This window comes from Pygoscelis adeliae, unplaced genomic scaffold (genome assembly GCF_000699105.1).
Source record: "Pygoscelis adeliae isolate BGI_AS28 unplaced genomic scaffold, ASM69910v1 Scaffold14, whole genome shotgun sequence".
In the NCBI taxonomy this organism is placed as follows: Eukaryota; Metazoa; Chordata; class Aves; order Sphenisciformes; family Spheniscidae; genus Pygoscelis; species Pygoscelis adeliae.
This window is the reverse complement of record NW_008825109.1, coordinates 3,084,625-3,097,912: the sequence shown is the minus strand read 5'-3', so window position 1 is coordinate 3,097,912 and position 13,288 is coordinate 3,084,625. Positions and strand designations below refer to the sequence as shown.

Genomic DNA, 13,288 nt, shown 5'->3' with positions numbered 1-13,288 from the left:
TGTTGCTCGATCATTGTAGTAATATCAAGAAAATAAGCAGTGTAAGACCCACTGCTGTTCAAATGTACAACAGACATAGTATTTAGTGCTGTCACTAATTCAGTTCATATGCTATCTCATGAGCTCATGAATTTTTTCTTAATTCATGCAGCACAGCATGAGTAAGCAGCTTTCTTTTTCAAAATACATGTATCTATAAATATCCCAAATTATACAAAAATGCCTATTATTGCAGGTATGTCATTATATTATTCTCAAGTAAGAAAAGCTGTGGACAACATACTCAGACATCTTGACAAGGAAGTGGGGCGGTGCATGATGCTAACCAACATACAGATGCTTAACAAAGAACCTGAAGACATGATTACGTGAGTGCTAAAGAACAGTAAATCCCATAAAATATTGAGATGTAATTTCAGAACTTTTTTTCTGTCTTATCATGAGTCATCAGAGAAACAGCAAGAAATAGGAACATTTAGCTTGATTAGTATATACTTTGAAAAACTGTTTATGACAAGTTGATTGTACTTCTTTGCCTGTTGCAGTGTTTGGAATTGAACTAATGCTCTCAATGTAGCCAAAATCATGTGTGAATCCTATGAATGTTTAGGTAGTAGAAGTTGAAAGCCCAGAGAGGAAAACCTGTCAGCCTATGCTCAGAATACTGTTTCAGGGTGTATTTGCATCACTGAACTTCAAAATGAATGCAACAAATTCTGTAAATCCCTATTAATAATAATCTTTCAAAATTACTATTCATGCCTGTAATCAAAATCAAATCTTAATTATAAACCCAAGTCATTTTGTGACAAGAGTCTTGGATTTAAGCAGTACCCCACTGGAACAGAATCAAATCAGTACGTCTCAAGCAGTGTTGCACAGCAGCATTTTACACTCTCATCCAAAATTATTAATGAGGGAAGTTTCCTGGAGAGAGTTGTAGTGAGGTGGACGTCTAGTAGACTTTAGAGACCACAGAGACATAATTTGACACATGCAGAGCACGGATTGTAGAGATCCCAACTGTAAGGAGACCTTGCATATCTTCCCTGTTACAGAGGTGGACCTGGTAGTTATGCTAGAAGGGAAACAACCCCTGGAAAAAAGTTTGAGGTGTAATGAAAAGGACATTGGTCTCTTTGAGATGTTTTTTTCATATACTGTTAAAAATAAAAAAAGACAACTTGCTAAAAATAGCTTGAGTGGTAGATAGACTGCAATGACTGATCAAATTCAACTACCTTTTACAGCTGATACAATCTTCATGTTTTAATGTCCTTCCTCTGCCCTTGTTGCTGTGACTGTGTAGATGAGATTGTAAGATCTTTGTGTCTTTAGCATTGTCTTACTTTATTTATATTAAATGCCAATATTACTATCCGATAATAATTCATTTTTCTTATAGTACTACCCAGTATACTGCTCAGTACTTACAGGCATTTTCATAACCATTTTGGGTATCCAGGCTTTTGCAAGAGGGAAAGTGAGTTTTGAAACTCACATTTTATTCCCAAAAGATAATTGCATAGTAAAACCTTGAGCACTTAGGTAAGAAGTGTACTTAACCTTAGCTGTAAATGTCCTTTCTATGGTTTCTCAACATCACCAAAGTTGTTTATTTTTAGAGGCAGTGAAAGAATAGATTTTAAAGTGTTTTGAATTTCAGGAAGTCTTATGGTTTGGTAGTAACTTTTATCAGAGACATAAAGATTTTAAGGTTGGAAGATCTAGACATGCAAGTTACTGTATTTTTGTGTTGTACTTTATATCCAGATGAGCTATAACTTAATATATACATTTGAAAGGAAAAACACATTAGAACACATTTTTACATGTTCTTCCAAGGAAAAAAAATATCTGGGATGCTTAATTATCAGTTGATCTAAAATCATGTGAACTCATGAAGAACATCATTAGCTGTTCCTATCAGCATTTAAAATGGCCCTTTTAAAACCTGCATTGTGCGTAACTGGAAAAGCCAATATATTGTTTTTATGTAATTGCTTATCATTTTATTCACAGAACTTCATGCTTCACTAGAGTTACATATTTATTTTGAGTTCTTATGGGCTTTAATATATAGATACAACACTACATTTATCTATATTTTAAAGTTATGGCTTTTGTCATATTTACATATAGTTAATGTTATTGTATAAACTGAATATCATAATGCTATTTTTAATAACAAAATAAGAATCAGAGGGAAGTAGCTAGGCAATGAATAGTCGTAACATACTAAAGTATACAGATTCTGGAATTTTCTTTGGCAGTGTTAGACATGCTTCTGTATTTAATGACTGATCCTTCAAGCATTTATTGTTGAAGTAGTAAATGCCACTCTGAAGAGTGTTACTAAAATCCTGACTAAGGAGCATTCTTTGCATCCTCCACTGGGATATGAATTTCAATATGGGTTATAATTACTTTCCAATGTCTAGTCAGAATAGGGCATCCATTTTTCTAATATACAAACCTGTTCTTGCAAGTACTTCAAAGATTTTTGCTGGCAATACCTAAGTAAAATCTGATGCTGCTGGTATGGAAACACAAGCTTCCAGGTGAGGACAGCTGTTGGTGTGTTCATCCAGCGCTCGTCCTGTTGGATCCTGAGTCAGCCAGAGATGACTGCGGAGCCCTGTGAGGCCCCCCTTGCCAGATACTTCCTGTGCTGTGCCTCGTAGCTCAGATAAGTTGGGAACTTAAGCCTCAGATTTGGATCTTCTCGTGCTAGTCTTCTGAGCAGCTGATAAGCCACAGAACACCCACAGATTTTATATTTATTAATAATTACTCATTTGTCTTCATAACAGTTTCCTCTCAGGCTATTATTTTACATGCCTCCATTTTAAATGCACAAACTGTTTACCCTTGCCGGGCACTGATAGTAAGGAAACTCTGCAAAGCTCACTTTCCATTTCAAGTCAGCAAGGAAGACTCGTTGGCTTGCCTGCAGATAAAATTACCAATGGCACTTTACTGTTTACAACTTTAAAAATATATTTTGCACTAATTATTAATGCAGCTAATATTTGCATTAGGAGTAATATTTCAAGGTTTATAACCAACTTCTCAGATGAGATGTTGTGTTTTACTCTTTTTCAAATCAATTGCTGAAACATTCTTTCAGGTTCTATCTGTTACGATACAGGATACAGGTACAATGAGACAGAGATAATTCATTGTTAGAGTAGTTTCCCCTCATTGCACAATTTAGGTCAGTAGATTAATATCTAATATCATCATATTATTTTATTAACGTAATACATATCCAAGCTGATAACTGTATAAGATATTAAGAGAAAGAATGGTATTCACTAAAGACCTGTCTTTAATCTTTGAATTAAGTAAGCCTAGTGTCAGTTTATGCCTTTTCTGTACCCATTATTTCAGTGAATGCGCAGTGTTACTCTATAAATCTTATTTTAGACTTGTGAGATGGTATTGCATTCAAGCTTTCTCTGTGACTGAACACAGAAGGTATCCAAATGCAATGTCCTCTGTTGGGTGGAGAGGCAGAGTAATGTAGTAAGTAGGGCATTGGACTAGAGTGCAGTAAAACTAGGTTCATTTTCTGTTTTGTCAGTGAATTTCAGTGTGGTGTTAAGTACCTTGCTTCTTGGTGTCTCTCTTTTTCCCCCATTCTTTTCTAATCGGAAGCATATTAAAGCAGGAACAGTCTTTCTCTGCATGTTTTTTAGTAGGATCCCTAAATAGGACCTTGCTCTTTTGATTCCTCCAAAGCATATTACAGGCTAATAATTAGTAATATTGTGGGAAAGACTGTACAGTTTGAAATGCTGTTATGCTTTGGTTATTTCCTCTATACTCAATCATCAAATAATGGATCATTGGGTTAAAAATGAGCAAATAAAAAACCACATTTTCGGGTCTGTCTAAGGACTTCTTTAATCTGCATTCTTACAAAAAATATTGGAAACAAGTCAGAAAACAACTGCATCTGTTGTGAAAATAATCAGCAGCTAAAACTTGAGCTACTTTTAGAAGACTTAAGGACTCCCAACCTAGTTTTTGGTTCATGCTGAACTTTAGACTCAGCCACTTCTCCAGGCTGTTAGGGAGCAGTTGAGCCATTCCACAGATCAGAGCAGCCTTGGGGCTACTAAAACATGTTTTAGCTCATAATGGTTGCTAAAGTGCTGCTATCTCAGGCAAGGATCAACAGAAACTCTCTGGCCATACCTACCTCTAAATTATGCTTCTTTTTCAGTGTAACAGTGTGTGGTGTGCGATTTCCACAGATCTGTGCCCTATTGAGGGCAACTGTCTGGATCTTCAGTCTTGTTACTTGGACTTCTTACATATCTGCTATTTGCTTTATACAACTGGTGTAATATAGCTGCACTGCGATGGGGAACACCCCAACTTTTTCCTCATTGCCTCATCCAAAGCTTGCATCATGCAAACGCTGATCTTGATGGAGAAACTCCCCTACATTATAAGTCCATCTTGATATATCTGCCAGTTCCTCTGAGAGGAACAAGTGAGTCAGTAATAATTGATTTTTCAAGTACTGTATAGATATGATACATGAAAAATGTCAAAACCAAAACCATTTATTCAATGGAAACATACATTCATGTTTCCTTCTTATTTAATTTATAGGGTCTAGCTTTCTATCCTGATGTTCTTACTAGGCCTCTGGCACTCCATTATGTCCAACCCTTTTCTGAAAAACTGTAGGTGGATCATTTAACACAGTTACTTCTTAAGCTTAGTCAAAATTCTGTTTTAATTTTTCAGCGGTGAAAGAAAACCAAAAATTGATCTGTTCAGAACATGTGTTGCTGCTATTCCTCGACTGCTTCCTGATGGAATGTCAAAACTTGAGTTGATCGACTTGCTGGCAAGGTAAGCTGTTCAAGCATTAAATGACTACTCAGGGGGAACAGAATGAAAAACTGAGCCACAGAATGCATAACTGTTTCTTAGACAAAACCATATGCTTATAAAAAAGTAATCTGATATTAATGGATAAAACATAAAAGCCCTAGCATCTTTTTAAAGGCATTGTGTTTATATTATGGACTCCTAATTTTATAAGAGTAGATATGTCATCCAAAACTCTCTTCCATCAGTATGTAGATTACATGATATTCACTATTCTTCATGATATTCACCATCTATTGCCTTTTTTTTAACCATCACAGCATTCTAATTAACAGGAGAGAACATCTTTTCTGTGTAGTGGAAAAACGTGGAGATACCTGTTTAGAGTTGATTTATGATTGCCACATGTCTGTTCGATAAAACAGAATGTGCTAGATGTGGTATCTTTCCAAATACTTTTTAATTGATAATAATTATTTTAGTTAAAATAAATTATTTCTTTACTATAAGACAGAAAATAAAGAAAATGGTAATTTTAAATTTCATATCCTCCCTGCTTGGGGTCCATTGAATTTATCTAGGTAGACTTCACGGAAGAAGGTAGTCTACAACACATGACTGCTAAAACAGTTTAGGTTTCAGGACATCAAATCAGTGACTTACTGCAAATAATTATGATAACAGGTACTGGGCAGTACAGAAAAGTCTGTTACATTTCAGTTCTAGTATCCAAGTCAAAGATTCCAGCATGTGTTATTTATGTAAGTGGATTATGGTGGTAAATCAAGCCACGAGGCCCTTGCAGCATATTGCTCTCAGGTAACTGTGACAAAGCAACCTTTGCCGCTCCGTTCTTGCTTTTGAAACATCTGTGAGGAATGGCAGGTGTGGGAGTCAGAGTGTTACATGCAAAAGCAGTTTTTTCTGCTCTATGAACACCCAACTCCCAGTGATGTGCTAAAACAGTGAAACAATTAATTCTGCTAGCAGTAAAGAGTGCAGACAGCCAAACAAGCCAAAATTGCAGCCAGGGGTAGGTGTGCTGTGGTGCATGGCTGGCTTGATTTCCTTGTGTTTACATCCTCTGCTATAAATCACTTGTGGGTTGTTTTAAATCATTACATTATCAAATTATACAGGTACCATATTAAATAGTAGCATCAATTCTGCTTAAGGAAAATGAAAAAGGACATGTTTTCCTTTAATCCAATATTTTAACTAGCTTTCTGTCCTTAGTAATGGCCTTAACTGAGCTGGTAGAAAGCACATATCCATTCTGGTCACAGCTCTTCGATCACAGAGGATTGTCCAGGTCAGACCTGTCACTGCTCTTAAGAAAGTTTGGAGACCAATGTGGATTTCTTCATAAATTGGTGCTTCTCTCCTTAAGTCTCACAACTGTCAATGTAACCACTGGTCTATCTTTATTCTATCATCAAACTTCATGCAGAAAAGGTCAGTTGTGATTCTTTAGCCACAATCAGTTTGTAAACATTCCTCAGGTAATTTCCGTGCTGGGACAATGCAAGCAGTAGGTCTGCTGGGTTATCTGACTCTGACTGTGAGAAGAAGTGAGACATCAAGAGGAGTTGAGGACAGCATCTCTAGAGCAACTCTGGAAGCAATTACATGCTCAGCCTTTCCCCACAAGGGGACCTTTGGGAATCTGTTCTCATCTCCTACATGTACTGATGCTACAGCATCTTTGAGACATTGATACTGTTTTAAATCAGATTCTCAAGTGTAAGCAAGGGAAACACAATTTAGGTAAAAGTAAGTGGATGTATAATAGGTTGGAAAGCAGTTAACAGACAGTTCATAGTTCAGGAGATGTATAGCATGGTGTTGAAATAACTGGGTAGAGTCTCAGTATTGCAGAGCAGGATCACAAACTGAACATAGACAAAAAAGTGATGTTCCTATGAAAAGGCAAACCTTATTCACACGTATAAATAGAAATAAGTCTAAAAGATTTTTGAAAAAGTTTTTCTGGTCTAATCAGTATCAAGGATGCCTGATTTGGAGAACAATGTCCAAGCTGGAGCATTGCAGTTGAAGAAGAGACTGACCAGAGAACAAGAGAAAGAATGATCAGTGGGTTGAAAGAATTAGGTCTATTTAGTTTGGGACAGCGTGGATTGAAAACAGTCTACAAAAATATAGCTGCAGAGAAGAAAGTAATAAACTGTTTAAGGAATTAATACCTGGCCTAATCTCAATCTAAGTCTCCAGACTACCCCAGCACCAGAGCTGCTTCTACATTCTCTATACTATGTATGTTTATTTGGGTCCAGATTGACTACTTCTCCCAATTATGAAAAAGTAGTCCCAGGAGATAAGTCTTTGCTGTTCTAGAGAACACTGCATTACAATATTGTGTCTTTCCTGGGTCAGAGACTAAAATCAATACAGGGATAAAAAACTGTGACGAGGTGAGGTTTCTGTTTCTGAAAAGAACCCGAGAAGCTGTTCTGCCAGGGATTTGTGTGGGGCTGTGTTGTTGGGATGGAAAGCTGTTAAATATTTTCTTTTCACTAAAGATAAAATAACATCTTCGGGTTAATGGGTTCTTTTATTCACAGTTTGGTGAATTTTGGAGTTTGGAATTTTTCATCCTCATAACACGTCTTTTGGCTTTTTCCAGAAGGAGTCTGTAACTCAGCAGCTAGACTTTCTTCCAGGACAGCTGTATTCAAATTATAAGCCATAAAGTAGATGTCAAGTATATACTGTACCTTTTGCCCTTTCACTGACCACTGAAACCATTCATTAAAAATTCCCAAGTAGGTCTTAAATTTAACTGACTCAAGTGCAAAAAACCAAACTTTTACTTTCTTCCTCAAGCTACCTGTCTTATAGTGGTAATACATAATGCATTCTTACGCTCAATTTGAAGTTCACCTCATTTGATAATGCCGTTGCACAGTAACGTGGGCTTAGAGACGTGTCTCTTTTGTATCCTCTTTTCCATTATTACTTTGTGTCATTGTGGAAGTCATTTCATGGATGACTTAATCATAGTCTCAGGGGTTTTGCTTCTTTTTCTGGTTTTGGCATTCCAAAGAGGAGACAAAAATGGTCCTTTCTTAGCACAACAAAATACTGTGTTTCCAAATTTATATAGAAAGTCACATGGTTATTAAAGCATAACAGTTATTTTTGGAGTCATATTCACCAGAGGTGAAGTTTCATGGCAGTTGCTTTCCTTCGACTTAACTGAAATGTCCCCTACCTCCCAATTAGGCAGCTATAATGAACCAAATTTGTAATGAGCCGCATCTCATCATACACTTCCAACTGAATGGAATTTGGTTCCACTCCATTTGGCTGTTTTGGGTTTTTTTTCCTAGCTTTCTGTCCATTTCTTTATAGTGCGTTCTCGTTTTCAACTATGTAGAGTAAATGTAGATAAAATACTTTGAAAATGAGTTCATACACACTACGGAAATTTACAGTCTCATGGGTAATAAAAACAAAATACATCATAAAGGCAATGAACCAAAAATTGCAGAACACACTGATCTGAATTTACTTTATTCTGCCAAGCTACCAACACAGAAGTGGTTTGATAGTTTTTGTGTCAAAAGAAAGTATATAGAATTTTTATGTTGAAAAGAACTTCAACATGATGCAAATACAGAAGGAAATAAAATTTGAAAATGGGATTTACAATTGCACCATCTTTCAGAAGGACTTCGGGGGTGTCTGATGTGGCTTTAAAAGTATGGAAAGTCCTGAGTTTGTTTTTCCCATTTCCCTATCCTAAGTTGTTTAAAACATGAAGCAGTTTTTAAACTCAAATGCTTCTTTTTATTTCTTTTGAAGATTTGCTTTCAATAATTGTGATTTGCTTCTTGGCTAAAGATTCATTTTAACTGTTAGGCAGCTGAGGTGTTGCGATTCCTTTATTTTTATATTGAAAGTAAACAAATAAATACGTAAATTGTGAAATTATGTATTAACCTGTAAGCCTTTTGTTATCATAACTCAATAGAAGTTATTTTGTAAGTGAGTAAATCAAAAGTATACTTGGTTCGGGGAGACAGCAAAGTTGCCAAATTATGAACAAATTATGAAAAGATACTATCTTTTAGGAGTGGAACAAAGACTTCTTTTGGATCCATGAATATGTTCAAGCACTGTTGTAGCAACAATTACAGCATAAAAACAGGTTAAGGATGTTAATTGTGGTCAGTAATAATGAAAGCCTGATAGCATCATTGAAATTTACATTGTCATTGGGAATTTTCTGTTAGCGTTAAGTTACTGAGAAACATACGCTCCTTCCCACAATAAACACTCCTTAGATTTTTATTACCTGACATGTACGTTTACTTACAGGCTGTCTATCCATATGGATGATGAACTTCGACACATTGCACAGAATTCTCTTCAGGGTCTACTTGTTGACTTTGTTGACTGGCGGGAGGATGTACTCTTTGGTTTTACTAATTTTCTGCTACGTGAAGTGAATGATATGCATCATACCCTTCTTGATACTTCACTGAAGTTGCTGCTACAGTTGCTTACACAATGGAAGCTTGTAATACACACTCCAGGAAAAGCTTCTGAACAGGCAAAAAACAGATCTGCAGAGGTATGAAATCGAGAGATCTGTGTCCTAGCATTTATACTAATTGAAGGCAGAAATTATGTTCCTTGGTATTGCTGTGGTTTGTGTGTTTTGTGTTTACTCACCTGAGAAGAATTCACTACGTAAGGTTTTTTTAAGGTAATTAGTTCAGCTAATTTTTAGGACAGCTATGTCCTTGTGTAACACGGCAGATGTTATTGTTGTTGAGCAACATAAGAGAATGCATGTCAAACTGAAATATGCACATCAACAGAAGCACATAAAGTGAAATATGTGTATGTAGATGTGGCAGAAGGACATTTTCCCAGGACTGAAACTGATTGATAATGCTAGTGGGAACGCTGAGAAGAGTGAAGTGGATCTTTCCTTCCCGTAGCCATTTCATTTGGTTGATTCAAAAACATCAGAGAACCCGATTGTTTCTACAGCCTGCTGTCTTCATGTGTTACAAACATTCCTGGGAACTGAGCAGCTTTGCTCCTGCACCTCCCATCTGCACTGTCCCACAGATAATTCCACTATGAGAGATGATTTTCAGGCTTTTTATCTCCTAACCCAATCACATTGGAAATTTTTCCCTTTGGGCAAGCATGATGTCTGATTATATTGCAGAGGACCATTAATTAATAGGTAATAATAGTATTACAAAAAATGTAGACAAGGCAAAGCCTCAAATATTTTTCAGTAAATATTGTTACACTTTACTGATGGGCTGAGGTTCTAGAGACGACCTACCAAGATAAGGTGTTGCCTGCTACAGGATCAGAGAAGGACCTGAGGACCTGCTATCTGGAGTAGAAAAAGTGTGAAGTCTTCACAGTCTGACTTAGCCATTCATTTCTTTAGTGGAGGATGGAACAAAGCAGGTAGTTGAATTGCAAATTAGAGGGAGGGGTTTGGATAAAGGACTCTGCTCATATATTGGTTTTGTGGAACAAGATGACTTAAAGCAAGAAAACTTGGTTGTTTGAGGAAATGCTGTTAGTCTCCTACTTCAGCATTTACATGGCCTCTGCATTTTGTTTCTTTATATGTCCTAGTTAAATAGAGTATGTCTTGGAGACCTGGTTTTCCAACACTCTCACTCTATTTTTCCCCCCTTCCACTGTTCTAGTTGATACCAAATGGATCCAGCCACAGGATTCAGTCTGAAAGAAGCCCCTATTCTAATGTACTACATGCAGTTGAAGGATTTGCACTGGTTCTGCTGTGTAGTTTCCAGGTTGCTACACGTAAACTAGCTGTTTTAATCCTCAGAGAGATCCGTGCTTTATTCCTGGCCCTTGGCCAGGCAGAGGTATGATTTTCTTTTTCTGGAACTTTGAATTAGAATTTTCCAAAGATAAAGCTCAAAACTGCTATTACAGTTGCTTTTAAGATAATTGCTGCAGTGTAGCAGGTATGCACTTAGTTTATAAAAAAGAATTTGGTTTGAGCTTACCATTTCTGTTTGCCTTAACACTGCAAGCCTTTCTGTGTACTCAACAACGCAACATTAATAACGTGCCCTGTACAAGAATTTGAAGGGAAACATATACAGCAACTTAATATTTTCTCTTGGCATGATGTGAATGTAAAAGGCACTGTAAAACCTTTTTTTACTGCGTGGATCATTTTTGTATTGTCAGGATTATAAATTTGTATTGGAAATGAAACTCATTCCTGTAGCATACTATTTTGTAAAAAAACACAGCATAAGACACATTTAAGATTATTCACATACATTTTCCTTGTATAGTAAAGACCTCTAAGTCTTTTTTATGGATATAGAAATATGGAGAGTCATGTTGTCTGTTGGCGGTCACAGCTCAGTGAGCCATCTAAATGCCTAAGAACACAAATATGTGTGTTCCTGGCAAAGGAATGCTTTAATAAACAGTAAGCTAATTTTTCAATCTTTTGATACCAGCTATTCAAAGTCATTTGGGATTTTCTGATATGTGCTTTTGTTCAGTAAGCAGTGAGCTATAGCCACAAATTAACTTCATTTCAAACCACAGCCTGGACTTGGTTCTAAGATTAATATGAAAAAGACAAAATGCACCCATTGTTACCAATGAATTTTTTTAGCCATTTTAGATTCATGTCATAATCTTTAGGTGGCTGTATTTCATGTACCAGAAAAATAAGAAGGGAAATAATTTGGTCAGGAGAGCAGTTAACTTGTGTTCTCTGTGTTATGCAGGATGATGACAGGCCTATGATTGATGTCATGGATCAATTGAGTTCTTCTATTCTTGAAAGCTTTATTCATGTGGCTGTTTCGGATTCAGTAAGTATTACTTTACTGTTACTGTTAGTGTTACGTAGCGCATGGACATAACAAATATCCGACATGCTAGAAATCAAAGAATCATAGAATCATAGAATCGTAGAATAGTTTGGGTTGGAAGGGACCTCTAAAGGTCGTCTAGTCCAACCCCCCTGCCACGGGCAGGGACATCTTCAACTAGATCAGGTTGCTCAGAGCCCCGTCCAACCTGACCTGGAATGTTTCCAGGGATGGGGCATCCACCACCTCTCTGGGCAACCTGTGCCAGTGCTTCACCACCCTCAGCATAAAAAATTTCTTCCTTATAGCTAGTCTAAATCTACCCCCCTTTAGTTTAAAGCCATTCCCCCTTGTCCTGTTGCAACAGGCCCTGCTAAAAAGTTTGCCACCATCTTTTTTATAAAGAAATCTTTATTCTTTTTATATAAAGAAATCATACAGCCTTAAGGCTCCAGCCATCTACCCAAGAGCTCCCAGGCTCCACAAAGTCCCAGACAATCTGTTCCATGAAAATAATCGTACTGTGGATATAGAAGATACTACATATAGAAAAAAAATTATAACAACATTTATAATCAAAACTACCTAGATTCTGGACATGTGACCTGCATCCAAAATAACCATTGACAAAGTCTTATTTCCAGCACCACCTAATGCTTGGGGCGCTTGGAAGTCACTCACTGCTATCATCTGTTCCGGAAGGGAATTAGCTTCCTTGCATGCTCAGAAGTGGCCCCGCCTGCAAACCTCAGCCTAAGCTCTAGAGTAATTCATAGCTGAGGTGAATCTCTGCTTTCGCTCTCTCATGGGCCTGATGTGTCTAGCGTGCCACCAGAGGAAGCAGAGATACAGTGAGCATTTTGAATGAAAAAGTATCAGCAGAAGAACTGATACATATGGGAACTTGTTTTGCATACTATTTTAGAGATTAGTGCCCATGTCCAGAGAGCAGAAACTCAGTTCTGGGCACTTTTCAGCCTGTTGAAGTTTAAAGCAACAATTGTTCCTTGCCACATGACTGCCCTTTCCTGGGGTAGGAAGGGGACATCAAACTGGTGGTGAAGTCAGGCCGTGTGCAGCTGAAAACAGGAAAGTTGCAGGATCAGAAACTGAGCAAGCAAGAGACATTCTGACTCTGTAACCCAGGAATCAGGAAATTCAGCTGAAATAACAGCATCTGGGTTTGGATGTTGCAGTTTCTATAAGTGAAGGTTTGGATTTTGTGCTTTAATTCTATGCATTAATACTATAGCAAAGCAAATGTGTTGCCTGTGTACCTGGTTTCTGACAAGTACAGCAGGGAGTGGTAATTCAGTGATTACTTTTGTAACAGTGGATGCAGGATGCAGGCAACTGTTACATCCTATTTGAGGTCTGATAAGGGAATAATAAGGATGCCAAAATACATGTGTTTTAAGTTTTCATTCCACAAAGTTGTTTTCTTAAGACAAAATTTAAATTACAGTAGAGAAATGGTTTGTTGATATGATGAGAACCCTACTTGCCACTGAAGGTAGCAGGATCTAAAGTGGATTAAAACTGCTTAAGCGCCTGCTTCAGCCTCTTAATTC

General features: G+C 37.1%; 1 protein-coding gene across 1 annotated transcript in view; it reads left to right on the top strand.

Annotated features, from left to right (window-relative positions):
- FRY (furry homolog (Drosophila)) overlaps positions 1-13,288 on the top strand; it is a 153,591-nt gene that overhangs the window by 51,110 nt on the left and 89,193 nt on the right. The window contains exons 16-20 of the mRNA XM_009327862.1: positions 236-368; positions 4,765-4,872; positions 9,193-9,448; positions 10,560-10,742; positions 11,631-11,717. Coding sequence (XP_009326137.1) covers positions 236-368; positions 4,765-4,872; positions 9,193-9,448; positions 10,560-10,742; positions 11,631-11,717 — 767 coding nt within the window. The remainder of the gene's footprint in view (positions 1-235; positions 369-4,764; positions 4,873-9,192; positions 9,449-10,559; positions 10,743-11,630; positions 11,718-13,288) is intronic.